Genomic DNA, 26,602 nt, shown 5'->3' with positions numbered 1-26,602 from the left:
CCAGCTCAGGGGCCTCAGTCTCCTCTTCTGGAGAAGGAAGGGGCTTGGCTAGAAGAGTTTAGGGTTTCTTTCCATCTTAAAATACAAAGGTGGGGTAAAACTTGGAATGGGAGGAGTTATTGTCTCCATTGTATAAAAAACTCCACTTTTCAGACAGAATGCTGGATGTGATTAAGTTATTACCAGGTCTTCTCAATACCTAAGTGACAGGCCAAGAACTGGTCTCCTCCCTGGGTAGGACAGAGTGACATCAGGACAAGGCAGAGGCAGGAGGGGGAGCACTAAGCTGTGGCTTTCCGGGCGAGAGCGGGCTCCGAGTGTCAGCCCTAATCCGGGATTAGTGGGAATTGAGGTGGGGGAGGGCAGCGAGAAACTCCTGCCAGAGTCAGGGCAGCCACGAATGGACATAGCAGCCCCTGCTCTCCCACACGGTCATCACTGTCACAACAGCGATGGCCCAGGATGCTCGGATGTATGTGACAATCACCGGACTCAGGGCGGCCAGGAATGCAAACACCACCACCTGCTCACCCACAATGCCATCACTGACACAGCAGCGATGGCTCAGGATGCGGGGAGGGTGTGCGACCATCACTCATAGGGAGCCCAGTCACCCAGATCCTATCTGCCAGCAACACGTTCCATTCGAATGGAAATGAAATGACATTCCCAGGCATCAGGACTGTGTTCCCCCACCCCAGTCCCCAGGAAAGTAAGCAATACCAAAGACTGTCATCACAGAACTAATGGACTATGTCCATGCAAATATGGCAGAGATGGTCCTGGGTTGCTTTGAGCATGAATCCAGGACACTGTTGCCTCTTCCGGGCAGGAAGTCAGGAGAGACAGGGGTATGAGACTGCAGTGTGTGGCCAACAGCAGACAGAGAACAGAGAAGGTGCAGACAAGCTGAGACCCTCTCTCTCCCTGAATGCAAACCTTCCCTGATCCCACACGAAGACTCAGGTAAAAAGTTTTTATCCAAAACTTTCAAATATTTCCTTCCGTGTTCTCAGATTGACTTGACCAGCCCAAGACAGATGTCAGGGCAGGGACGTCCTCTTCTCTGCCTCTCGACACTTCAGGCAGATGGGAATATGGAAGGATCATATCCAAGGGGATCATATTTTCTGAAGCCAATCCATACATGTCAGGAAACAAACCATCCCAAATATACAGAAGGTAAGGTCACTGCCTCTGGGCCTGAAACTCCAGAGTTAGAAGCGGAACTCACAGGTCATTCACCCAACACTCGCCTGCCTCCTACAAAGGGCACGGATGAGACTGGTGCCCAATCGCGCCACCAGCCTGGAGGGGACTCAGCCTCAGAAGCCTTGATACTAGGTCAATCAGGGGTCAGTGATGGAAGCTTCCTGGGGAAATACCTGCATTTGCTCCTGGATGTGAGGCCAACAGGAGTGGAGGGCTCCCACAAGAGACCGCTGGTTTCCCTGAGAAATTCTTCAGCTCTGGACAGCTGAGGCACAGATTCTGGGCACCAGGACAAAAGTCAGTCGACTGACCCTGAAGCCTTTTTTCCTCCAAAAAGTACAGTCATTTATGTTCTTTTTCAAGAGTTCAGAACAAGGTCTCTTGATTTGCTGGATGTCTGCTGATAGTCAAAGCTTTTTTGTTTTTTAATTCCATGGCCATGTCTTCCAAGGCCATGGCACAAGGACCAGGCACAGGGCCTGACATGGAATATTCTGAAGGTTGATGGGGCCAGACGTTCAAAATTAGCAATTCTGCTATTTCCACAGCGAATGACCACTGAGCTTTATATGTAGGTGCAGGAAACTGTGGCCTGGAAGGGCGGAGCAGCGACCAAGACTAGGGGTGCCTCCCCAAACTCACCCAGGCTCCAACTCCTCCTGTGAAATGCCTAAGAACAGTACATACCAGGAACCTGTCATTAAACTAAGATGTCTTAAAAGCAAAAATAAGTCAAGGAACAATCAGCGACTACAGAAACGCCCACAGGACTGTGAGGCAGCAGAGGTAAGACACGAGGCCCTTAGCTTGCAGGCCAGGGCAGCTGGGCTCACATGCCAGCTCTGCCGCCCACGAGCTGTGTGGCACTGGGCAGGCTGCCTGCCGTCTCTGGGCCTCGGTTTCCTCATCTGTAAAACAGTGATAACACCTATGTCCGGGGAGTTGTGAGGATTCAGAGATGGCAGACGCACCGAAAGCCTCGGTAGGATGTCTGCCCAGCGGCTGGCCCTCAGCAAACGGTCGCTGTTTTTATATGCCAAGGAATGCAAGTCTTTGGAGAAAAATTCTTGGTGAAATTCAGCTCTATGAGAGGTGGAAGCACATTGGGGTCACAGCTATTCGTGTATCATGTGCAAGCTCAGTGAGTGTCCGATCGGGCACGGGAATTCGCGTCGGGACTCCAGGCAGGGGAGGTACCGACTGGCGCGGATGAGCGCTACTGACAGTCCCTCCAACCGCCAGCCTGTCCCTCGCGGAGCCCAGGGCCTGGAGCACCTGCCGTTTGGAGAATAAAATCAATCACTTTGTCTTGTCTCCCAGTCAAGGGTCCTCGCTCCCCCGTCTCTCTCCTAACTCTGGAGGATGCTCTGCGCTGGGGAGAGAACTCAACACTTCGCCTGGGTCAGGGGCTGTGGCGACGCCTCCAGGAAAGAGCTTGGCCCGGACAGACCGCCCCGGCATCGGCCGCCCCCCGGCCCGCAGTCCCGGAAACTCACCCCTTTCCTCTCGGCCTCCTCGTTCAGGGCGGTCACCCAGGCCGCCTGCCACTGGCTCCTCCAGCTGCCCAGCGTCAGGATCCAGGAGAGCAGCGCGTCGGACCCCGGGCGCTGCCCCTCTCCATGCTCCACCGCCCGCCGCTGGGGCTGGGGTCGCGCCCTGGCCAGCGCCCACTGCGCCAGGTACAGGCCTACCGTGGCCAGCGCCGCGACGAAGAGCGACACCAGCGCGAGCCACTGCGCCTCCCCAAGCCACGAGCCTAGCCGGGCCATGGCCATGGCGCATCCCCGGCCCGCCTCGCCCCAACTTCCCCGGCAGCCCCGGGCCGGAGCGGCGGACTCAGGACACGCGCTGGCGGCGGCCGCGGCGCGCGGGGGGCGTGGAGGGGGCGCGGCGGGGTCGGAGCCCGGCGAGGAGCGCGGCCCGGGGCCTGCGGGCGGGGCGAGCGGGGAGGAAATGCGCGGCGGCCGCAGCCGGGGCTGGGCGAAAGCCCCGCACACCTGCGGAACAGGGGCGCGAGCGGACCCCGCGGCCGGCGCTCCCGACTCGGCGTCAGGGAAGTTCCTGGGCCGCGGCCGGGCGCGCTTCCTCCTGCGCGCGCCGCCCCGGGCGTCCCGCCCGCGGCCCAGCAGCGGCCGGAGGAGGCTCGGACCGCGGGGCGGGGCGGGGCGGGGGCGGTGCCCGAGGGAGGGGGCGCGGCTGGGCCTGCGGGGGCCGCCGTTCTCCCGGCTGCTACCAACGCGGCCCGCCCCCGCCCCTTTAAAGGGCCCGCCGCCCGGGCCCCGCCACGTGCGCGCGCCGCCAGCCCCTCCGGCGCCTGTCCGCGGGCCGCGAGGTGACCGGGGCCTCCGGATTCATCAACCCGACCCTGGCGGCTGCTGTGCGGCTGCCTGGCTTGGCTCGTGTGCGCGCTTGCACAAGTGCGTGTGTGTGCGCACGTGTGAGTGTGCGTGTGCACAGCGCGCAGTCAGGGTGATCTCGAGGACTGCCATTTGCTCGCCAGCAAGACAGGCTCCAGGCTCCCTCCTCGGAAAGTCCCTGGAAATCTGTGACAGCCCCTGGAGCCGTGGGCTGGGCCTGCCTTAGGGGGTGTGCTGTTCAGAGGCAAGGAGGGACTCAGTACCGGGCCCAGGCCCTGCCCTCTGTGTGGCTGTGTTATTCATTCAGTGTGTATGGGGCCGGGGGTGCATGTGGTGTGACGTGTGTGGTGCATGTGGTGTGATGTGAGTGTGGTACCTGTGGTGTGATGTGTTGTGAGTGTGGTGTGTGTGGTGCACAGGGTGGTGTGAGTGTGTATGTGTGGTGCATGGGTGTGGTGTGTGTGGATGTGTGATGTGTAAGCATGGTGCATGTGTTTGTGTGTGTGGTGTGTCAGTGTGGTGCATGGATGTGTGTGTATATGTGATGTGTAAGTGCACTGCATGTGTGTGTGGTGCATGTGGTGTGTGTGGTGCATGTGGTGTGTGTGGTGCATGTGGTATGTGTGGCGCATGTGTGTGTGGTGCATGTGGTGTGTGTGGTGCATGTGGTATGTGTGGCGCATGTGTGTGTGGTGCATGTAGTGTGTGTGGTGCATGTGTGTGTGGTGTATGTGGTGTGTGGTGCATGTGGTATGTGTGGTGCATGTAGTGTGTGTGGTGCGGTGCATGTGGTATGTGTGGTGCATGTGGTGTGTGTGGTGCATGTGGTATGTGTGGTGCATGTAGTGTGTGTGGTGCATGTGATATGTGTGGTGCATGTGGTGTGTGTGGTGCATGTGTGTGTGGTGCATGTGGTGTGTGTGGTGCATGTGGTGTGTGTGGTGCATGTGATATGTGTGGTGCATGTAGTGTGTGTGGTGCATGTGATATGTGTGGTGCATGTGGTGTGTGTGGTGCATGTGTGTGTGGTGCATGTGGTGTGTGTGGTGCATGTGGTGTGTGTGGTGCATGTGGTGTGTGTGGTGCATGTGATGTGTGTGGTGCATGTGGTGTGTGTGGTGCATGTGGTGTGTGCGGTGCATGTGGTGTGTGCGGTGCATGTGGTATGTGTGGGGTGCACAGAGTGGTGCGAGTGTGAATGGGTGGTGCATGGGTGTGTGTGTATGTGTGAAGTGTAAGTGCAGTGCATGTGGTGTGTGTGTGTGTGTGTGTGGTGTGGTGTGTGGGACGTGTCCCTGTGCCCTCCTCTTGCAGATTGGATGCGGTCCTTAGGGAGTGCCATAGAAACATACTAGCCTGAGATTCTCCAGGGCCTAACACAGGCCTAAACCGTGAGAAAGTGATTCACCTGTTATTTTCTGCACCTGTGTTAAGGGAACTTGACCTTGAAAGGAATTAGATAGACTGAGCATTTGATCTTCTCTACCCTAGCCAGGAGTCTGCTGCGGGGCCGGTAGTTGGTACATCAGAGGGGATTCTGGCCCCGAATCCGTGGGTCTGGATTTTCTTCAGGAAAGAGGAAGGAATCGCACAGCAGCTGGACAGGGAGCCTTTGTGGGGAACAGGATAGGAAGCTGGCAGGGAGGTAAAATTAGACGGGGATTGCCCACGTGAGCTGGGGATGGGCCCTTGCGAGCCAGGTCTGTTATCAGAAAGTGGAAATAAGAATGAGACTATCTATCCTGGCTAACATGGTGAAACCTCGTCTCTACTAAAAACACACACAAAACAGCCTGGTGTGGTGGCGGGTGCCTGTAGTCTCAGCTACTCGGGAGGCTGAGGCAGGAGAATGGCTTGAACCCGGGAGGCGGAGCTTGCCGTGAGCCGAGATCGTGCCACTGCACTCCAGTCTGGGCGACAGAGAGACACGCTGTCTCAAAAAAAAAAAAAAAAAAAAGAATGAGACTATCAACTTCCTGCAAGTGACCCATCTGTTACACACAGGCACTCCAGTCTGTAAGGGTGGGGGGAACTGCTCTTCTTTTCTTCTATTCTGTGTTACTTTAGGCAGAAACAAAAGAAATCCCTTCTTATTTGGTAGAAAAGTCTAATTATTTCCTGACCTGTAGCTAGACCTAGGCAGTCGGATAATTAGAGTCCTGCTGGTCCCCTTGCCAGAATAACCGGGGTGACGAAACCGAGGGCCCGGTGTCCCCCGTGCCATGTGTGCACACAGGCTGCCTGCAGCCGTGTGGGCAGTGACAAGAGCCTGTCCTGTGTGACCGGTGGAACCCGTCTCATTCCTTCAGGTCTCAGGTGTGCTGGCCCATCCCACTTGGCTTAGAGACTTCTAACAAACTGTAAACTAACCACCACCCCGACTTTGGAATTTGTCACACCTCCATAAGTATTTTCTTTTTCTTGTCTTGTCTTTTCTTTTTTCTTTTCTTTCTTTCTTCTTCTTTCTTTCTGAGGCAGAGTCTCACTGTCACCTAGGCTGGAGTGCAGTGGCGCAATCTCGGCCCACTGCAAACTCCGCCTTCCAGGTTCAAGTGACTCTCTTGCCTCAGCCTCCCAAGTAACTGGGATTACAAGAGTGTGCCACCACGCCCGGCTAATTTCCTTTTTGTTTTGTTTGATTTGGTTTGGTTTGGTTTGGTTTTGAGACAGAGTCTCGCTCCATCACCCAGGCTGGAATGCAGTGGCACGATCTCAGCTCACTGCAGCCTCTACCTCCTGGGTTCAAGCAATTCTCCTGCCTCAGCCTCCCAAGTAGCTGGGACTACAGGCGCCTGCCACCATGCCAGCTAATTTTTGTATTTTTAGTAAAGACAGGGTTTCACCATGTTGGCTAGGCTGGTCTTGAACTCCTGACCTCAGGTGATCTGCCCACCTCAGCCTCCCAAAGTGCTGGGATTACAGGTGTGAGCCACTGTGCCCAGCCCCCTTAAGTGTTTTCAAAGAGAATGTCAACATATAGATATTGGATTACTTATGTGTAGAAGCAAATTGAGGGAAAATAAGGAATGATGCAGGCTTGCAGGACAATGCAGTTGGCTAAAACACGAAATTGGAACAGAACATCTTATAAATCTATGAAAAAGAGCAGGCTCCCTTTACGTAAGCTCCCAGCCCCACACATCCACCAGCTCCCAGTCCCCTTCTCCCACTGCAGAAGACACTGGAGGGCTGGGTTCTCCGAGAGCACAGTATTCTTCACCCCCGCAGTGACATTTCCTGCTCCCGGCACCGCTCTCTCCACCCCATCTCCCTTCGACCCGAGGAGTGAGACAGCAGCTCTGCCCAGGTAGGGCTTCTGTCCCCACCAAAACCTTCAAATGGGTGTCTGTCACTCTGCAGTGGTTGTTTGCTATTTTTAGCTGCTCATAAAGGAAATCACTGTGGCTGTGGCTCCTCCTGCATGCTCCCCTTGAGCTCCCAGCTCCCAGCTGTTTAGGTCAAGCTAAGCCCGCTTTCCAACAACCTGCTGGGTCCACCAGAAACCTTGGACCAGGACTTGCTTTGCTAGCAGGGCAGGCCTCTGGGCAGGAAGGAGGAAGCCAGGTTTCTAAATTATTCTTCATAATGCTTTAGTAGCTGGGTTTGAGGCCAGAGTCAAGATCCACGGCTCTATTTTTCATTTTAAAACATTTCTAAAATGCTCGAGGTAGAGATGAGAATTGTTTGTTGGGTGATCTCTGCTGAGTCACCCAGTCTTGGGTGCAGTGCCTCCTCCCTGCATCAAAGCTGGGAGTCTTTGAACACCTTCCTCTACCAAGCCCAGGAGGTTCTGGGATGATGTGAGATTTTTAGAAATTAATAGATATGTCTAGTGTCATGAATCTCATGTCTATAAGCGGTTATACTTTGTTATACTTTTGGGTTTTAAAAAATACGTTTAGAAAAATATGGGACTTTTGTTAAGTTGTCCATGTAATTCTTAAATTTCTAGAAGCGGGGAAAAGAAGAGGGTCCAAAACATTTATAGTTTGTCTCTGAGTGAAGAGTTTTCCCTTCACCCTGAAGCGGTTCATATTATTAGTATTGCTTCAATGATCAAGTTGGGCCTCAATATTCTGAGAGGTCAGCACCTTGGGGGGCCCGGGGGGCTGTGATGGTCACTTCACAGGCCCTACGAAGGACCTCTAGCAAGTGGAAATACACAGCTTCCCCCCAGCAGCCCTTAGGGGCAGACATTTCGAGAATTCCCTCTGAGCAAAATGCTTTTAAGACTTGGCTCAGTGCTCTCGGCAGCTGCTGTGGGAAGCGAGATTTCTGGAGACCAGAGAGGCTGTGGAGACATTTGACCCAATCTCCTTGGCTCCATCTCACTGGCTTAGTCATTTCCACCACCTGGAGGCTGGAATGTGCTTCCAGCCTGTTTCCTGTCCTGCTCACACGGTCAATACCGGAGCCAGCAGACCCAACCAAAGGTCACCGGTGGCCAGAGCCTGGCCCTGCGCCAGACAGGGCTTTCCCCTCCAGGAGAAGCCGTGAGTTCTTCTTGTAATCATTCACATGACTTACGGAGACACCGTTCATGATGCCTTCCCCAGGAGGAAAGTAGCAATGCTGAGTAACTGCACTAACTCTCCAGGTGAGCCTCAGATGGCCGCGTGATAGTCTCTGAGAGTGAAGACCAGACCACATGCCTGCCGTCCCTCCCAGGAGAGACTGATGGAAATGGCAGTGCCATCGGCTGAGCCCCTGCCTCCCTCTGGCTCCCTCCCAGGTCCCCACAGATGCACCTGGCGGGTCCCCACAGGCACTCTTACGCACCTGGCGGGTGTTCAGAAAGTCACAGCTGTGTGTACTGAGCTTCTCCTGCCATCAGACACCACCTGGGTACTCGACTTCATGGACTCACTACATTTTCACAGCAACATGTGAAGGAGGGCATCGCCCCATTTTAGAAATAAGGAAACTGAGTTCAGAGAAGCTAAGTAACTTGTCCAAGGCCACCGAGCAAGAAAGTGGCTGAGCCAGGGTTTGACCCAAGGGGCCGTGTTCTCTCCATCTCCTTTCATAAAGGTCAAGGCAAACAAATTCTCCAAAAACAGAGAAAAATGTTAAAAGCTGGAAATAGAGGCCTCATTGCTCACGTTCATGTTCAAAGATCCACCTAAAGAATTGTCTTTTGTGTTCTGAAGTCCGGGAGACATGGCTGCTCAAACCCAGAGGGGAACTTCACTCATGGAGCTTCTGTGAATTCATTCCCATGTCCTTTCTGGGAAAGACGTGAGATGAATCCAGCCCTAGCATTTGCCATGATCAGTGTCTCTGCACAGGTGCCAACCTAGAAGAGCCTCCCAGGATGTCCACCACCCACCCTAAGAGTGAATAGCAGATACGCTGCTCCTTCAAATCCCACCCTGGTGACAGCCTGCCAGGGAGCCTGAGTCACGCCATGATGCTGGGAGGCGGCCGGGCAGTGTCTGAGGCAGGGCCTGCCAGCCCACTGCGGGCCAGCCAGTCCTGCCAAGAGTCTGCCCCAGGCAATCCCAATGATGCATCCTGTGAGTCTGTGCCCACGCCGGGCAGACAAAAGAATGTGGCTCAGATGGCTGCCCTGCCTCCGCCAGGTGGCTCGGTTAAGCCTCCCTTGGGAATGCCCAGGAGCAAGGTAACTTGACATTTTTGCCTGTACCCAAGGCTGGGACCAACTTTATGAATGAAAATATTTAACCTCGATTCTTTTTTGTAGAGGCAGAGTCTCACTGTGTTGCCCAGGCTGGTCTTGAACTCCTGGGCTCAAGAGATCCTCCAACCCCCAATTTTTTTTTTTTTTTTTTCTTGAGATGGAGTCCCACTCTGTCATCAGGTTGGAATGCAGTGGTGCAATCTTGGCTCACTGCAATCTCCACCTCCCAGGTTCAAGCGATTCCCCTGCCTCAGCCTCCTGAGTAGCTGCAATTACAGGTGCCCACCACCACGCCCGGTTAATTTTTTGTCTTTTACTAGAAATGGGGTTTCACCATGTTGACCAGGATGGTCTTGATCTCGTGATCTTGTGGTTCACCCACCCCGGCCTCCCAAAGTGCTGGCATTACAGGCATGAGCCACAGTGCCCGGTCTCTGCCCCCAATTTTTAAATATATTTCCAAGGAGGCAGTTAACTGAATTGTGTATTTTCTCCAACTCCAAAGAATGCTGGTCCCACACCTATGCACTGATAACCAAAATCACACTGTTGGAGTAACTGACCTGGAGGAACTGACCTCATGATGTGTTCCTGGCCCGGGCCCCTGTAATCCCAGCACCTTGGAATGAGGCCGAGGCAGGAGGATAGCTTGAGCTCAGGCGTTCAAGACCAGCCTGGATAACAAAGTGAGACTCCTTCTCTATTAAAAAAAAAAATTAAAAATTAGCCAGGCGTGATGGCTTACACCTGCGGTCCCAGGTACATAGAAGGCTGAGGCAGGAGGATCATTTGAGCCCAAGAGGTTGAGGCTGCAGTAAACCACGTTTGTACCATTGCACTGCAGCCTGGGCAACAGAGCAAAGACCTTGTCTTGAAAAAAAAAAACAGATGTGTTCATCGTGTAGAAGTTGAGTTTGTAGGGATGTGTCAGGTGGCAGTGGGAGTGCACTGAGGGAGAGAGAGATGACTCCGCTGCAGTGAGATGACCCCTCCCCATGCTGAGACTCTTGATGAATGCCATGCACAGGCTCCAGCGAGGGGTGGCCACAGTGGGGCCTTGCTTGCTGGGGATGGCCCCTAGACTGCAGGATGGGAGCTGCTCCTAGTTTCTCAGAACCTGTGGGTTCTGCTTCTGCAGCTCCAGCCATCTGGCTGTTCCCAGCACTGACTCTGGAATAACACTTGATCTATGGGCAGCTCCTCTAGAAAAGAGCCAGGCCCCGCAGGCCAGAGGGGTCTCCCCTTACCCAGCACAGGAATCAGGAAAGCTGCCCCTGTTCCCTGCAGGGCAAGGCACATTCCTTGTAATTAGTGCTTTGCCTGTCTTCTGGGCTACAGTTTTCCTTTCTGCTATTGTTTTTATTGAGCACAGTGAGTAGAATCAACTAAATATCTGGAGGGATAGTCTCTTTAAGAGTTAAAGGAAATCCCATTAAAGGGCTTTTAAAAACAATCCAGGAGCATACATGTATCTACCCATAACTCAGTACTAATTACAAATAATTATTATCTATTCCAGTGGTTACCCCAAATAGTGCAATAAAGATGAAGGGAATAATTTTGCTGCTCCAGGAAATACTCATGCTTCTGTTTCCCTAGCACATTGTAAGAAATCCTATAACAAGTAAGAGGCAGGAATTATCACCCCCACCATGGGAATGAGAGGTGGAAGCTTAGAGATGCTGAGCGACTCACCGGGGACAACAACGATGTGGTTAGGGTTAGGGTTAGAGGCGGAGCTAGACCTGGACTCCAGGTGTTTGCTGCGTGATCTCCTGTGCCGCACCAAGCAGCAAGTCTATACGACACCCCCGTGGAATGAGAGAAGAGCAGCTTATCAACACAGATTTATTGCAATGTGTCATCTCCCCGGATTTTGATGGGTCATCATCTCCTCTAGCTACTCAGAGCGGGGAGCTGGGACTGTACTAGAGTACGCGAAGTCATTGTGTGTATTCTCTTGGTGTGTCATTTCCCCGTGGAGTCACCTTCCAGAAGCTCTGCCAGCTCCCGCTCACAGGGCCCGGGGGAGGGATGGGCCCTGCAGAGTGGGCGGTCACCACACTCGGGGCATCCATACTGCCTGCCAGTCCAGCCCCTTCCCCAGCTTGTTCTCCCGTCCAGTCGGCTAAAGGGGCAACAAAGAGGAAGCCAGGGACCCTCAGGAAGGAAGCAGCCCCAGCTCCTCCTCCGGGCTCTCCTTTTGTTAGTATTATGGCAAAAACCGCAATTACATTTGCACCAACCTAATAGAAGCCCCTGGTGACAGGGAAAGGGGCACCAGTGGGGCCCAGTGGGAGAGAAAACAGCCTCGCAAGCCATTCTCTTTCAGTCTGTGAAGCGCATCGCGGCCTTCCTCACAGGTGGGTGAGTGCGGCTGTCCCCATGATCCTCACAACTGTTGTTTGAACGAGTACCTCTGTGTCCAGCAAGGGGGTGGGGACTGTCCTCCCCCCATCTCAGGGCACTGCATGGAATCACAAAAGCAGTCTTCCAAATGCATGGCTAGGGTTGATTTTAAAAGGAGTCTCAAGTCTCTCCCCAAACAAAAACAGGAAAAGGGGGGCCAGGTTAAGCCCGCTGGGTTCCTGGTGTTCTGAAGCAGGGCAGGCTTGGTGGCCTTCTGTCACTGAGGAGCAGGGGGTCTGTAGAAAGGAAAATCGTGAAAAAAGAAAACTGTAGGCCAGAACACAGGCTGTTGCTGAGCTGCTGGACGCGAGCCCCACACATTGAACAGAGCCCTTCAAAAGAGAACTGGAGAAAGAATATTCCAGGACTAAAAGGTGAAGTCAGGGAAGCTGCACGACCTCAGAAATCCATGCAGACATTCCTTAAAAAAGAAGGTGTCTTCGCTCAGCCATTAGAACAAAATACCATCCTGGGTGGTTTGTAAACGACATTTATTTCTCCCCATCCTGGAGGCTGGAAGCCTGAGATCTGGGGGCCAGAAGGGTCAGGTTCTGGTGAGGGGTTGCTGACTGCCGCCTTCTCGTTGTTTCTTCACACGGTGGGAAGAAAGGGAGGGCGCTCTCTGGGGTCTCTTTTGCAAGGGCACTAATCCCATTCACGGGGGTTCAACCTTGTGACCTCAGTGTCACCTCCCAAAGGCTCCATCTCCTAATACCATCACGGTGGAGGTAAGGACTTCAACATGTGAATTTTGGGGGAACACGAAAGGTCAACATGTGAATTTTGGGGGAACACGAAGGGTCCTTCCTCTGCAGGGGATGTCAGGGTGGGAATGCTCAGGGCACCTGGCAGAGGACCCTCTGTGGGGCGAAATCCTTAGTCGGTGCCCAGAGACCCCTCGGCTAGGCTGCTCCAAGGAATGCAGATTCCAGGGCAAGTCCACAGAAATAGTGAGAAGCCAGGTTAAAGCACCCAGAATCTCAGCCAATGTGATGGAGCCTGGGCTGTCCAATAAATGATTGACCAAAGACCCTTTAAAGGGAATTGAAAAGATGAAAAAGAAATTAGATACTGGCACATTTTTATTTTAGCCCTCATAAACATGCCGAGGCGGGCGGATCACGAGGCCAGGAGTTCGAGACCAGCCTGGCCAACATGGTGAAACCCCATCTCTACTAAAAACACAAAAATTAGCCAGGTGTGGTGGCACGTGCCTGTAATCCCAGCTACTCAGGAGGCTGAGGCAGGAGAATCACTTGAACCTAGGAGGCAGAGGCTGCAGTGAGCTAAGTTCACCCCACTGCACTCCAGCCTGGGCAACAGAGCGAGACTCCATCTCAAACAAACAAACAAAAAAAGCTATGAGGTGGATGAAACAGATGTTATTATCACTGTCCTGCAGGTGAGGAACCCAAAGTCCTCATCAAGGACACTCCACTTATTATGAAGTCAGCCGGGGCTGAAGCGGTGTGTCCACAGCTTGGACGCCAAACAGGTAACCCCTTTACTAGCTGAGAATACGCTTCTGTGAAGACAAGTGACCGCAAAGCAGCGAAGCCTCAGTCCTGAGGGCATTTTTCTAAGACATCAGTTCCATCAGATGTCTTTGGGAATCATTTCATATTCAGCCAAGTGTTAGAAAGGGCTGGTTGGCATTATTTGCTCCAATAATAAATCCATGCATGCTCATGTTCGTCAACACTGCTCTGCAGTGAGAAGTCAAAGCACCCAAGCCAGGCATCCATGGGGAGGCCCGAGATAACTGAAGGGTTTGTGCATAAGCATTTGTTCAGATGCAATAATCCACTACTCTTGGAGAGAAAATGATCCTTTTAAAAAAATTTTTGTCTTTTTAAAAAATTGATCTAACAAATTATGCAGAATTCAAGGAGCAACTGAAGCAAAGTTCTCTCGTTGATAGAGGTGTGTCCAGTGTGCAAATGTGTCCTTTGGAGACTGGGTCAACATGTGGCCATGGTACTGTGCCTGCTCCAGTCCCTGCACCGTTTGGGAAAGCCTCCATCTGTCAACGACAGCACGCAAGGTCCTCCTAGACAGAGAGTATCCAGTACTATGGACACTATGGACACAAACAATGTGTGGGCAGAAAGCAGGTGAGTGGTTACCAGGGGATAGGGGTGGGCCGACAGGAAGTGACTGCTTCCTTTCTCTCTAAATCTCCCCAGGAGGGTTCCCTGGTGAGGACAAAGGTAGGTGATCCAGATAGCCATCTCCTCACCAGAGCTTCTCCTCCCCGCTCAAACGATGGAGAGAAAACATGGAGATGCTTCTTGCCTGCAGGTTTATAAGATTCAAAGCTTCTGGTGAGAAGCAGAGACAAGGGAGTATTCTTCTGTGTTGGGGAGAGCTGGACTGGCCACTGCTGATGCTGTAGATGAGTCCCAGGAGGCCACGGGAGGGGTTGTCCTGGTGCACGCTGACGGTGGCAGAGCTGCTACTCCTGGTGGTCCGTCCCCGGTGTTTAATAAGCCTGTCCTGAGATGAAGGAGAGAAAGGGGGGCAGGCAAAAGAGAGAATGTCCATTATGCCAGGAGGCATCCCTGCCTTCCTCCTGTAGCTCTGGGACCAGCTGCAAGAAGGCGAAGTGTCATACCAGCCTTTTGAGATGGGAGGCTCAGAAGTCCATCAGCAGATGAATGAGCAGACAGAATGCGGTCTCTCCATGTGATGGAACATTATTCAGCCGTAGAAAGGAATGAAGCACTGACCCAGGCTACAACATGGTGAACCGTGAAAACACAATGCTGCGTGAAAGAAGCCACGCACAAACGCCACACATTGCATGATCTAAACGCCACACATTGCATGATTCAAATGCCACACACTGCATGATCCAAACGCCACACACTGCATGATCCAAACGCCACACACTGCATGATTCAAACGCCACACACTGCATGATTCAAATGGCACACATTGCATGATTCCATTTACATGAAATGCCCAGAATAAGTGAGCGACAGGGGCAGAAAGCAGGTGAGTGGTTACCAGGGGATAGGGATGGGCCGACAGGGAGTGACTGCTGATGTGCACAGGGTTTCTGTTGGGGGAGATGAAAACATTCTGGAAGACTAGATGGGGTGACAGATGCACAGCATTTTGAGTGTGCTGAATACCATCAAATGATACACTTTAAAATGGTGGTAATGGTACATTTAATATTATGTGTATCTTACCACCGTGTAAAACAGAGCTTGACTGGTTAGTTTAACAAATATTATGGGTGGCTTTTGTTATGGGCCAGGTGTGGTGGTTTGTTCACTTTTTTGTTCACTGATTTGGCAAATACTTGTTGAACAGCTGCTGTGTGTCAGGGGCTGGGCTAGATGCTGGGGGGTTAGTGATGAGCTAAATCAATTATCATGGGACCTGAAGTCAGCAGAGAGAGAGGGACTATTCCACAAGTCACTGTGTGAACTGCATGGGTGGCAGGGCAGCCGTGCAGCTGGGAGTAGTGGCCAAGAGGAGTCTGAGGAAAGCCCTGCGATGCCACTGGAGGGTGGGCAAGGGGCTCAGGCAGGGCTGCAATGAGCCTGTGGGTTTTGTTCCTATAGCAAAAGAAAGGAGTGGCTGACTTGGCAGAGAAAAGATGAAATTATATTTGCATTTGACCAAGATGGAGACAGTAGGGGGAGGAGGTGGGTGACCCGGAGGCTCAGCTGGGATGGTGAGCCAGGCCCCTCCACAATGCACTTGGAGGGGGTGGCAGGTGGGAGTGGGCTATAGAGGGTGCCATGTAGGGGTCTCCCTTAGGCAGCATAGCGGGTGTGTGGGGCAGGGCTTGTGAGGAGAGGCCACCCCAGCAAGGATAAAGCAATGCCTGCCCACGGGATTATCTCGTTGGTCTGAGATGCCAGAAGATAGAAACGAAGGAGAGGACCATGGAAGGGGTTGAGAAATTCTAAAGGCAAGAAATAGTCAGGGAAGAGAAAGGGTTCCACAGTGGGGGTGGCAGAGACCGAGTGCTGAGCCAGTGCCAGGCACCCGCCCTGTGGGCACGTGTTATAAAGCAGCACCTTGAAATGGAATGGCGAGGCTCCCAAACACAACAGACTCTAGAAACTGATGCCTGGGTGTGAACGTCACAAAACACTGGGAAAGGATGTAATTAGTAAGTCTTGGGATGAATTATCAAATGGGAAAAGACCAGTGAGGTCAACCAGAGGGGCCCACCGGGCAATTATCTGGGTGAGGAGGGGAGGTTGGGTACCTTCCCTGGCATACGGGTTGCCCCATCCTGCCTCTAGGGCTCAGGGCTCTGAGAGGACATGGGTGCAGCATGAAGGGCGTGGGCTTTGCCTCCTCCACTGTAGGTGGGAGCCAGTCCTGCTGCAAAGAGCCGCTATGGGGCTGGAGGTAACACATGTACACAGACACGGTGGCTGGCCCATGGCGGGCGCTCCGTACAGCACAATAATGACTGTTGTTACACAGAGCCAAGAATAGGGAAGAATTCATTTAGCTCTAAGTGCACCCTTCATGCCAAGTGTATTTAACTTCAGATGAATAAGCAGGAAAAACAAACTTTGGGTTTTGTTCCTACAGCAAAAGAAAGGAGTGGCTGACTTGGCAGAGAAGAGATGAGATCATATTTGCACTTGACCAAGATGGCCCCAGGAGATAGTAGGGGGAAGAAGGGGGTGACCCTGGAGGCTGATCTGGGTTGGTGAGCTGGCCCCCTCCATTGTTTAGTGTTTAAAAAACATTAAAAATGAGTCAAAAGGAGAACAGAGGAATCCGCTCCTGGCTGGTGATGCTTCTTCTGGTTAAATACAAGTGAAGAGAGTCTAGAGAGTCATTCATTCATTCGTGCAGCTCATCTGGACTGAGCACCCACTGTGTTGGAGAGACCACGTACAAATACCATTTTAAATGTTTATTCAGCAACGAAGATATTCTGACTTCTCCATCCAGGTCTCGGAATCACCACCTCTCACACACACACCCAGGAATCATCTCTATACCAGCCTCCTTTTCTCTAACCTCGATCCCATCTCATCCGACCAATCAGGAACCAGATCCCGCCAGCCCTCTCTCTGTGACTGAACTGCAGCTTCTTTCTTCTTCCCCGCTGGGTCCATCTGCTGGCTCTCCAGCGGGAACCTTCTCCTTCACACCATCCCGCACCCACCTGCCGGCCCAGCTGCCGGGACTTTGGAACAGACCTGGCTGTGGATCCCCCCAGGGGGCTTCCAAGCTGTGTGACCTTGGACGTGTTATCTCCCCTTCCTAATGTTCATCTTCCCCATCTGTAAAACAGGCATGAGGCTACCTAGCTCACTGGGCCATGGAAAGGATGGAAGACCACAGCAGGAGGCATGAAGCTCCTGCATGGTGCCCAACACAGGCGAGAGGGCAGGTAAGGATCCCGGGACCTGCCTCACGTAAGTGTCGCCCACGGCTACTTAGGAATACTTCCTGGCAATGGGGCTCCCCTATGTTCCCTCCACATACACATTTAATCACCTTCCATTCCCCATTCCCCAGACCTGTCCCCTGGATCCTCAGCCAGTGCTCCTTGCCACAGTTTCCCTTCCCCTGGGCTTCATCCTGCTGAAGACACTGCTGACCAGCCGCCTGCAGTGACCTGCGCGCCTGCACCTGCTGCTTCCTGAACTCTCCTTAGTGACCTGCACGCCTGCACCTGCTGCTTCCTGAACTCTCCTTAGTGACCTGCGCGCCTGCACCTGCTGCTTCCTGAACTCTCCTTAGGTGCTGTCCAGAGACACCTCCTCTATCCTGTGGAATGTCATGGGGACCTGGATTGCTATTTCACATTTCGTGTGTGTGCCTATCGCCTCGGCTGGACTCAGTTTCTTCAGGACTGGGACCAGGCCTTACGGTCCTTTGAATTCCTCCTCAAAAATCTGCAGGTTTTCTAGAAACATCTCTTGATTTCAATTAGAGGTTTGTAGCTCCAACACCAAAGTTAAGTTGGGTCTAGGGCTGCTCTTTGCAAGACGTACTTACTACTCCAGGTGTGCACAGGCCCTGCAGCAGCCAGGCCCTCCAGTGCTGGGCTGGGGCTGCCCTGCCCCCTCCCCTCTCAGGATCAGTCCTCCCGTGGAGACCGGGTGTCTTTCTGGGGTGCAGAAGTGACCACTCACTCCTTGGCTTTGACCACAGGGAAGCGCTCAAGCCCTTCAGCCTGGAAAACAATGCCAGGCTTCCCTTCTCAGATAATCCCTCTGATCCCTGCACCCCTGACCCTCCACAGGCACATCCAGCCTCCTGCAGGGCCTCCTCAGACCCCAGCCAGCCCAGCGGTTGGCATCACCCCTACCATTTTCTGCCTGCAGATCCCCCTTCTTCCTTGCCTGAAAATCTCTCTTCTGCCTCCAAGAATCAGATCACAGTTACCCCTTAGCAGTGTGAGAAACAAACTCACCTGTCCAAGCCCAAAGAACAGACTCAGAGACCTGGAGAACAGTGAGAGTGAGACTTTTTTTTTTTTTTTTTTAATTGATACGGAGTCTTGCTCTGTCGCCCAGGCTGGAGTGCAGTGGCGTGATCTCGGCTCACTGCAACCTCTGCCGCCCCAGTTCAAGTGATTCTTATGCCTCAGCCTCCCAAGAAGCTGGGATTATAGGCACGAGTCACCATGCCCAGCTAATTTTTTTTGTTTTTTGTTTTTTGTTTTTTGTTTTTGAGACGGAGTCTCGCTCTGTCACCCAGGCTGGAGTGCAGTGGCTTGATCTCGGCTCACTGCCAGCTCTGCCTCCCGGGTTCACGCCATCCTCCTGCCTCAGCCTCCCGAGTAGCTGGGACTATAGGCACCCGCCACCACACCCGGCTAATTTTTTTATATTTTTAGTAGAGACGGGGTTTCACCGTGTTAGCCGGGATGGTCTCGATCTTTTGACCTCGTGATCCGCCCGTCTCGGCCTCCCATACAAACAGGTTTCAACATGTTGGCCAGGCTGGTCTCAAACTCCTGACCTCAGGTGATCTGCCCGCCTCAGCCTCCCAAAATTCTGGGATTACAGGCACGAGCCACTGAGCCTGTGCCACTGGGCCTGAGAGTGAGACTCTTAATGATGGTCTTGCAAAATCAAGTGTCTGATGGGCAGGCATACCCAGCATGGTTTTAACAGGCAATTTATCCCCTGAAGTGCAGGGACCTCCCCTGGTTCTTCATTGCTGCTAGTCACTAACACACCGGGGCTCACAATCTTCCCAGATGTCACTCTTGGTTGTTGGGCAGTGACTTTAGGTGGTTTTTTTGTTTGTTTGTTTGTTTTGTAGGATTGTCCTGCTGCATTTTGTTGCAGGCACAATGCATTGCAATCCTAGTTAGCTCAGGGGCTCTTCAAGTATTTATGACCTAAGTAGCCGGGCAGGCTGATAAGAACAGACAAAGTGAGCTATTTTGAAGGCTAGTAAACTTTCATCTTAGACTAAATTTCTTTGGTTCAGGTGACGGCAACTGAGGGCAGGGGCAGCGGACAAGCAGGCGTTGACGATCCAAGCAGGGGCCTAGTGTATCTTGTTTCTTCTGTAGTTTGCTGACCTAAGCCAATTCAAGGCACTTTGTCTTGAAAACGGACCACCGTAGACATGATCTCCTTCAGCAGGAAGTGTCACGTATGGATTAAGACCCCTGACTCCAGGTCCGACTGTTTGGGGTCAAATTCTGGCTGCTGTGATTTTAGGTACATCATTTCACCTCACTGCCCCTCAGTTTCCTCATCTGTAACGGGGGAATGAGAGCACCCACTTCTTACAGTCTCTGTGAGGACCAGGTAACTAATAAGCATATGTGCAAGCACAGGACCTGGCACAAGGTCACTTCCATCGGCTCCGGGTGTACAGCAGACAGTCACCCTGCGATCAGGTCTGTCTCCTTCCCTCACTGTCTTGTTCCGCTTTGTATCCCAGCATGGGATGGGGAACTGGTCAGATGGCGTAGCCTCAACAGATGGTTGTTAGATAATTGAATGAATGGGTGAATGAATGAGTGAGTGAATGCAAGTCACAAAAGCCAACAAGAAGGGTTTCTTTCTATTTTCATTTTTTTGAGACGGAGTCTCGCTCTGTCGCCCAGGCTGGAGTGCAGTGGCGCAATCTCAGCTCACTGCAAGCTCCGCCTCCCGGGTTCATGCCATTCTCCCGCCTCAGCTTTCTGAGTAGCTGGGACCACAGGCGCCCACCACCATGTCCGGTAATTTTTTTGTGTTTTTAGTAGAGACGGGGTTTCACCATGTTAGCCAGGATGGTCTCGATCTCCTGACCTTGTGATCCTCCCTCCTCGGCCTCCCAAAGTGCTGGGACTACAGGCATGAGCCACCATGCCTGGCTGGGTTTTCAAGTGCAATTTTGTTTGGTGTCCCAGAATTTAGTCACCCTGTTGTTGCAAAATATGAACTTCCTCCTGCATCTTACTCAGGGCAGGGGGTTAGTGGGACAAAAGCTGCTTTCAGTCTCCTGGCCAGTGCCTCTGAGTGACAGCCCTTTTGTGAAGGGCAGAAAGGAGAGTGTGCAGTTGTCAGGAATATTCAAGCAGAACCAAAGCTGAGATCACGCATGTAAACATGCATGCATGCCCACAGCTACCCTGGTATTGGCTGGCTCCAGCCTGCGAGCACACCACACACACACACACACACACACACACACACACACACACACACACACACACACAGCTGGTTGTCCCTCACTGTTGCTGCCAGTCACTAGCACACCGAGGGGGCCCAGGATCAACATCCTCATGACCATTCCTCGTGGCTTCCACAGAGCGGGGACACAACAGCAAATCAGCCCTGGAGAGAGGTTTGCAGAGCAGAATTCCTCCACCCGCTGGAGCTGGGATGTTAGAATGTGTTCCCCAATTCAATATGCTTCTCTTTAAAATAAATACAATCTTGGCTTCAAAATCACGGGTCATGGCACTGCTGTGTCTGGAGGTAGGAAGCCTCTTCATCCGGGCCGTTTCAGGCCATTCATCTTGCTACAGTGTGGATAACACACATCAAAAGCAAAATTCCACATATTACATTTATTTTACATCTATAAAGATGGAAAATGATTAAAATAAAGGTGCCAGCCTATAGTTAGCTGTTTCTAGATATTCTTTTGTCCTTGGCTTAGATGTACCACAGTAGGAATTGTTCTTTCTTCTTGCTCCCATTTCTTTTCTTGGAGTTAGAGGCTGTAGGTCTCCCACTCCTGACACCTGCTTCATGCCTTTTTGCACTGCACAGAGGTGGCAGTAGTGGCCTTGGAGGCTGCAGTCTCTTAGCTCTCATGACTGCTACCACATTTGTGTTCAGTTACTCAGGCCTCTCACTGCACAAGGACACCTGGCAGAAGGAGCAGTGGGGCCAGTGTACCTCCTGGTGGAAGGCTGCGTCTGCCTGGAGGAGGGGGTGTCTTTCTGATGCAGGAGAGGGCCTGTCCGGCTGGTGGCAGCCCTGGCTCCCTCGTCCTCCCAGGAGTACCATGGCACTGCACTCAGGGGCTTGTGAGGTTGCTGTGCTGGATATGAAGTCTGAGACCCCCAGTGATGCACGAGAAACTGGGGCTGGGTGGTCTGTCAGCCGACTTCGGGGAAGCTGTGTTCAGGAGAGAGGGGCTTGGGAAAGCTGTGCTCTATTCCATGCTGGGTAAAAGGAGCAGAGATAACCCGGTCAGGGTCACAGATGGAGGCCATGGAGACAGACAAGGCAGAGGAGATGAGCTGGAGCCGCCTCCAGTTGGAAACGCCCTGCAGAAGCGCCCAGGCCAAAGGAGCCTCTGTTCCCATAAAATCTCCCCCGAGGCCCTGCAAGGAGGAGCAGGAGCCAGTGCTCCCCAATCCCCGCTGGGAGGAAGTGCCTGCCGCTAGCCAGGCAGGGGAGGGGCTTGCTGGCATTTTCCCGCGAGCAAATGCAGCACAGAACGGGGTTCCGTAGGCCCCAGTCAATGAATTCCACCAGGAGTGTGGTGAGACCTCAGGGGCAGAGGCCCATGGAGGACATCTGACATCCAAGAGATGGACACACGGGGGACAAGGGCATTTCCAGGGCCTGCGATGACATTATGCAGGCAGAGTCCCGATACACTTGCGGGTGGGTGAAGCCTCATGCAGGAGGCGTTCAGCTTCGCACCTCCTGGCCCCCTAAAGAACCAGCCTCAAGAACGGGGCTGGGGACCACGTCCTTTTCAGTCAACTCTCTTCATTTTTCCCATGCCTCATTCAACACCAGCGTCTGTTTCTTGACAAAGACTTACATGACGTTAGATGATGAGGAGAAAAACCCAAACCTTATTTCAGTGCCGCATGGGAAGAATTTCCCTGAGCTGATATGAATGATATACCTTCTGCTTTTAATAAGGTCCGGTATAAAGATGATTTGTGTGAAGAATATTTTGGTATTAAAAGACTTTGTTATTTTACCAAGGCCCCTTTGGTTTAAAATGTATAATAGACTCTTCCTTTAATATTAGTTGGAGTTTGTCTCCCCAGTTTAACCTTAGAGGTCACTGTGATTGGGTGACCATGAGGCAGTTTCCCCAGATGCCTCTTGATCAACAGCTGTTCTGTTTCAAGGGCCTGCTCCTGATTGGTTTTGATCAGCTCTTGGATTTTTATTTTTATTTTTATTCATTATTTTGAAACAGGGTCTCGATCTGTTGCCTAGGCTGGACTGCAGTGGTGCCATGTTGGCTCGCTGCAACCTCTGCCTCTGGAATTCAAGTGATTCTCCTGCCTCAGCCTCCTGAGTAGCTGGGATCACAGGTGTGTGCCACCATGCCCAGCTAATTTTTGTAATTTTAGTGGAGACGGAGTTTCACCGTGTTGGACAGGCTGCTCTCGAACTCCTGGCCTCAAGTGATCCCCCGGCTCAGCCTCCCAAAGTGTTGGGATTATAGACATGAGTCCCTGCGCCCAGTCGGTTCTTGGATTTTTAGTTGTTCTGGTTTATATCTGGTTGACTTTGATAAGGCTCCTTATAGAAGGATACGACCTGTAAACCAAAGCATCTGGATTATTACGAAAATAAAATTCAGGTAAGAGCCAGATGTTGGCTGATAAAGGGAGTGCCAGGAACCCTCCAGCTCTAGAGATTGTGCCAGAGCCTCGGATCACCGGCCAAGCTGGGACTGCACCCTGCTGCTCAGTCTTCTCTTGTCGCCCTGGGAGAGGGAGATGGTGGGAATGGGCCGGGGGCCGGGGGTTAGGGGACAGCGCCACAACAATGCTCTTCAAAATCAAACCTGCGAGAAAGCAATGTTTACTTTGGTTTTTCATTTTGCGTATTCATGTTTCCATCTTTTGCTTTTGGTCCACTTTTGCTCTCCTTTCTGCACTTGTCACCGGCATCTGGTCACTCCTGGCCTACTGCATTCCTACTCTTTCTCGTCCCAGTTCAAGCGTGTTCCCCAACCAGCCTGCCCCTTGCATCTCTGCCAAGACATTGTTTCTCACACACCTGAGAAGGTGTTTCACGTGCCTGAACACACTAAGGGTCAGATGGACTCCAGGGTCTCAGCCAGCCAACCCTAACTTCCCAGGCTGCATGTAAAGCCGTTGTGTAGAGTCTTTTCTGGAAGTAGAGCCTCTTCTCCACTAAGTTATTTTTTCTTTTTAACTTAGGCCTTGCCCATGAGATACTTGGTATTCTTCCAGCTTTTATTTTATCTGCCCAAAGTATCAACTTTGATCAGCATCAGCATGACTTCAAAGTCTTTGTCAAGAAATAGACACTGGCGTTGGATGAGGCATGGGAAAGATGAAGAGAGTTGGCTGAGAAGGACGTCGTCCCCAGCCCTGTTCTTAAGGCTGTTTCTTTAGGGGGCCGGGAGGTGCAGAGCTGAACGCCTCCTGCATGAGGTTTCACCCACCCACAACTGCATCAGGACTCTGCTTGCAAAACGACGATCACTTCCTGGGTTATCAGTCTGGAAGCTGCATCCATAAAGAACAGGAGGCTGTTTGTTTTTGCTCGTGCATTCATTCCTTCGTTCATTCGGCATTCCTTGGAGTGCAGCCAGCAGCCATGGGGCGCAGAGGCAGTCTGTTCTGGGCCACACCTGAGAAGAGCTTCAATCCTTACCTCTTGTTGGAGGCTTTAGGCCCCACCTCGTGTCCTCCTGACCCACCTTTCTGCCTCAGCCCTGCTCTGTCACCTGGCGGTGCACAGGAAGGACCTGGCAGCCCTGTGCCTACGCTCTTGCCTCGGGTTTCCCTACTGCCCCTGCATGGGGCTGGCGTCACCATGCTGGGGACAGGTAGATCTTGAAATGATGAAACATTAATTCCCTGGGGCCAACCTTGACCAGTGAGTGACAAGAGATGGAGGACGAAGGACAAACACTTGCCGCTTGTATCTCCCTTCTCAGAGGCTTCCCTGTGGGTCTCCAGGGTCCCCAGCAGGAGGCAGCGAATCCCCACTGCCCACAGCCTAGTAATCCAGTGCGGGTTCCCTTCTTCCCTGTTTTCCTCCTCCCAGTCCGGACCTGTTCCTGGAATCACTTCCCAGAGCTCACCACTAGGCCACAAGCTCTTGTTATTGGAGGAAAGTAGCTAAGGCAGCCACAGGAAGCTCACAGTGCAGGGAGATGGAGTCAGGCACCCAGGAACCATCTCAACCCACGTGGTGAGGGCCACGAGGCATTTCCCAGAGTCTGTGGCACGAAGAAAGCCAGCCCGGTCCCCTGGGGCAGGTCGGGGGAAGGTTGAATTGAATCTTGAAGAGGAAGTGGGGAAGGGCGGGACAAACACTCTAGACTGCAGGCGCAGTGAGTTCAAAGGCCAGGAAACGTGAGAAGGCCAGGCTCCGAGGAGACTGGGCCCTGTGCTTCTGGTAGATCTGCCGGATATCCAGCGTGTTTGATCGGACCCAGTTGAGATGAGTTTGGAACTGAAGGCATTTCCTGGTCAAAGTGCAAAGTGACCTTGGAGAGAATTCAGTTTTACTCAGAGCAGATGAGGAACCCCCACCCTGGGATCAAGTGAGGAAGAACTGCCATCAAGTTTGTGTGTCCCCTACAGCCTCGCTATTCCAGTGTGTGGGCCAGGACAGCAGCTTCCACACCACCTGGGAGCGTGTTGGAAATGCAGAGTGTCAGGCTCTGCCCTGGATCTGTGGGACCAAACCCTGCATTCTCGTTAAGAGCCCAGGGTGTTTGAATGCACATTAAAATTTGGGAAGTCCTGTCCTAGGGCACTTTGCAGAGGATGCTTTTGACTGGGCTTGGGGCAGGGCAGCAGAGTTCTGTAAGGGAAGGGTCTTTGGCGAGAGAGGAGAGGAAGGACTCACAGCATCTGCTGGGAACTGGGGAGGGTAAGGCAGGGGGAGGAGCCAGGAGACACTGCCAGGTCTCATCCGTGGGTGGGGGGTGACATGCTTCGTGGAAATGCAGGCCGGGCAGGGGGGAAAGGGGAGGGAGCGATGGGTTCTGCCTGGGGCTGCCCCATCTGAGGTGTCCATGGAGATAGGAAACCAGAGACGTTCACCGGGAGTGATGTTAGTGAATCCTTGCTTCCTTGAGTCTTCACTATTTTCCAAATCTTTACAAACCATCTGCTTAATGATTAGGTCTAGAATGTTCTTAGGGATCACTGTCATCATTACCAGACTGAAATTTCTGGAGTCATCTTGTAGACAATTGGGATATTTATGTTTTCCCCTTTCATTTGCAATTCATATTAAGGTCCCTGCATGGGGTCCCAGTAAATAACACCCCTCTTCCTCACCTGGGTGCTGGAGACGTTAGATATTAGATAAGTTGAATAAGCTGAGTGAAGTCATGAGTACCCAGGGAGTGAACAGTCGCTATTTGTCCTGTGAAGGTAAGTCGAGGATGCGGCCTGAGATCTCCTGGTAAAGTTGGGTTGTGAATTGGGTAGATCTCGAAACTCAAGCACTGGCAGGGCTGATGGGGCTGACGAGCTTTCTGCAGGCAGCAGATTCCTAACCATGCCCATCAAATATTCTTCCAGAATTTGCCAATCCAAGAGCCACACCCACTCCCCAGGAGCCTGGTAGCCCAGGGTCACTGGAGGCCAGGAGATGGGTGATTAGAGCCCCTGTCCCGAGGAGACATGGGGCTGGGGGATGCTTTTCCACGACTCACCTGACCTCTAGGGGAAGGTCGGCTGTGTGGTGGGAAAGCTTGCCACACCTGCAAGCTCTGGCAGCATTTCCTGCAGGTCCACCTGGGCCCAAAGGCCTGGCCCTAGCAGCATCTGAAGGCATCCCGGTTCTCTAGTCTCTGTCCCGCTCTGGTCCCTGCAGACTGATTTTACCTTGTGCACCGCTGTCTTTAGTGAGGAGATTAGGAGCAAAGTCAGAATGGAGGATGGAAGCCTGAGCTCTGAGGATGGCTGCCTCCAAGCTCCTGACCCTGAGGAGACACATGTGCTGTGTGCTGGGCACGGGACAGTCCTGGTCGCTTCCAGCTGGTCCTAGGATCTTGGACAAGTCTCCATCATCCTGGAGCCCTGTGGGGCCCTCCTGAGGCAATGGGGGCCCAGCTGCCCTTGGGACTGCTCCAGCCGCCGCTCTGCAGGGTCCTGTCCTCTGCTTCTCTCAGGCCAGCGTGGGCAGCGCCTGCCAAGCCCTGCGGCTCTCGGCCACCTCCCAGCTAGGAACATGTGCTTGGGCCTCCACCTGTTGATTTTTAAAAAATTATTACTATTATTATTTTCTTTTTCTTCCTTTTTTTTTTTTGAGACGGAGTCTCGCTCTGTTGCCCAGGTTGGAGTGCAGTGGCACGATCTCAGCTCACTGCAAGCTCCGCCTCCTGGGTTCACGCCATTCTCCTGCCTCAGCCTCCCAAGTAGCTGGGACTACAGACATCCCCCACCACACCCGGCTAGTTTCTTGTATTTTCAGTAGAGACGGGGTTTCACCGTGTTAGCCAGGATGGTCTCGATCTCCTGACCTCGTGATCTGCCCGCCTCAGCCTCCCAAAGTGCTGGGATTACAGGCCTGAGCCACCGCGCCCAGCCGTAAAATTATTATTTTTTTAAAGCAGT

General features: G+C 52.7%; 1 protein-coding gene and 1 long non-coding RNA gene across 5 annotated transcripts in view; one reads left to right on the top strand and one right to left on the bottom strand.

Annotated features, from left to right (window-relative positions):
• C2CD2 (C2 calcium dependent domain containing 2) overlaps nucleotides 1–3,325 on the bottom strand; it is a 70,021-nt gene extending 66,696 nt beyond the window's left edge. For all 4 annotated transcript variants that reach the window (XM_005548633.5, XM_005548634.5, XM_045389326.3 and 1 more), the window contains exon 1: nucleotides 2,709–3,325. In XM_005548633.5, coding sequence (XP_005548690.3) covers nucleotides 2,709–2,987 — 279 coding nt within the window. In that variant the 5' untranslated portion in view covers nucleotides 2,988–3,325. The remainder of the gene's footprint in view (nucleotides 1–2,708) is intronic.
• Nucleotides 3,326–6,723: 3,398 nt separating this feature from the next.
• Nucleotides 6,724–16,363, top strand: LOC135970001 (uncharacterized). Its single transcript, XR_010585357.2, has 4 exons — nucleotides 6,724–6,876; nucleotides 13,022–13,114; nucleotides 13,541–13,733; nucleotides 14,198–16,363. It is a non-coding gene; the product is annotated as an uncharacterized lncRNA (long non-coding RNA).
• The last annotated feature ends 10,239 nt before the right edge of the window (nucleotides 16,364–26,602 follow it).

This window comes from Macaca fascicularis, chromosome 3 (genome assembly GCF_037993035.2).
Source record: "Macaca fascicularis isolate 582-1 chromosome 3, T2T-MFA8v1.1".
NCBI classification, from domain to species: Eukaryota; Metazoa; Chordata; class Mammalia; order Primates; family Cercopithecidae; genus Macaca; species Macaca fascicularis.
Note: the sequence above shows the minus strand (reverse complement) of the source record. Positions and strands in the feature narration are given on the sequence as shown.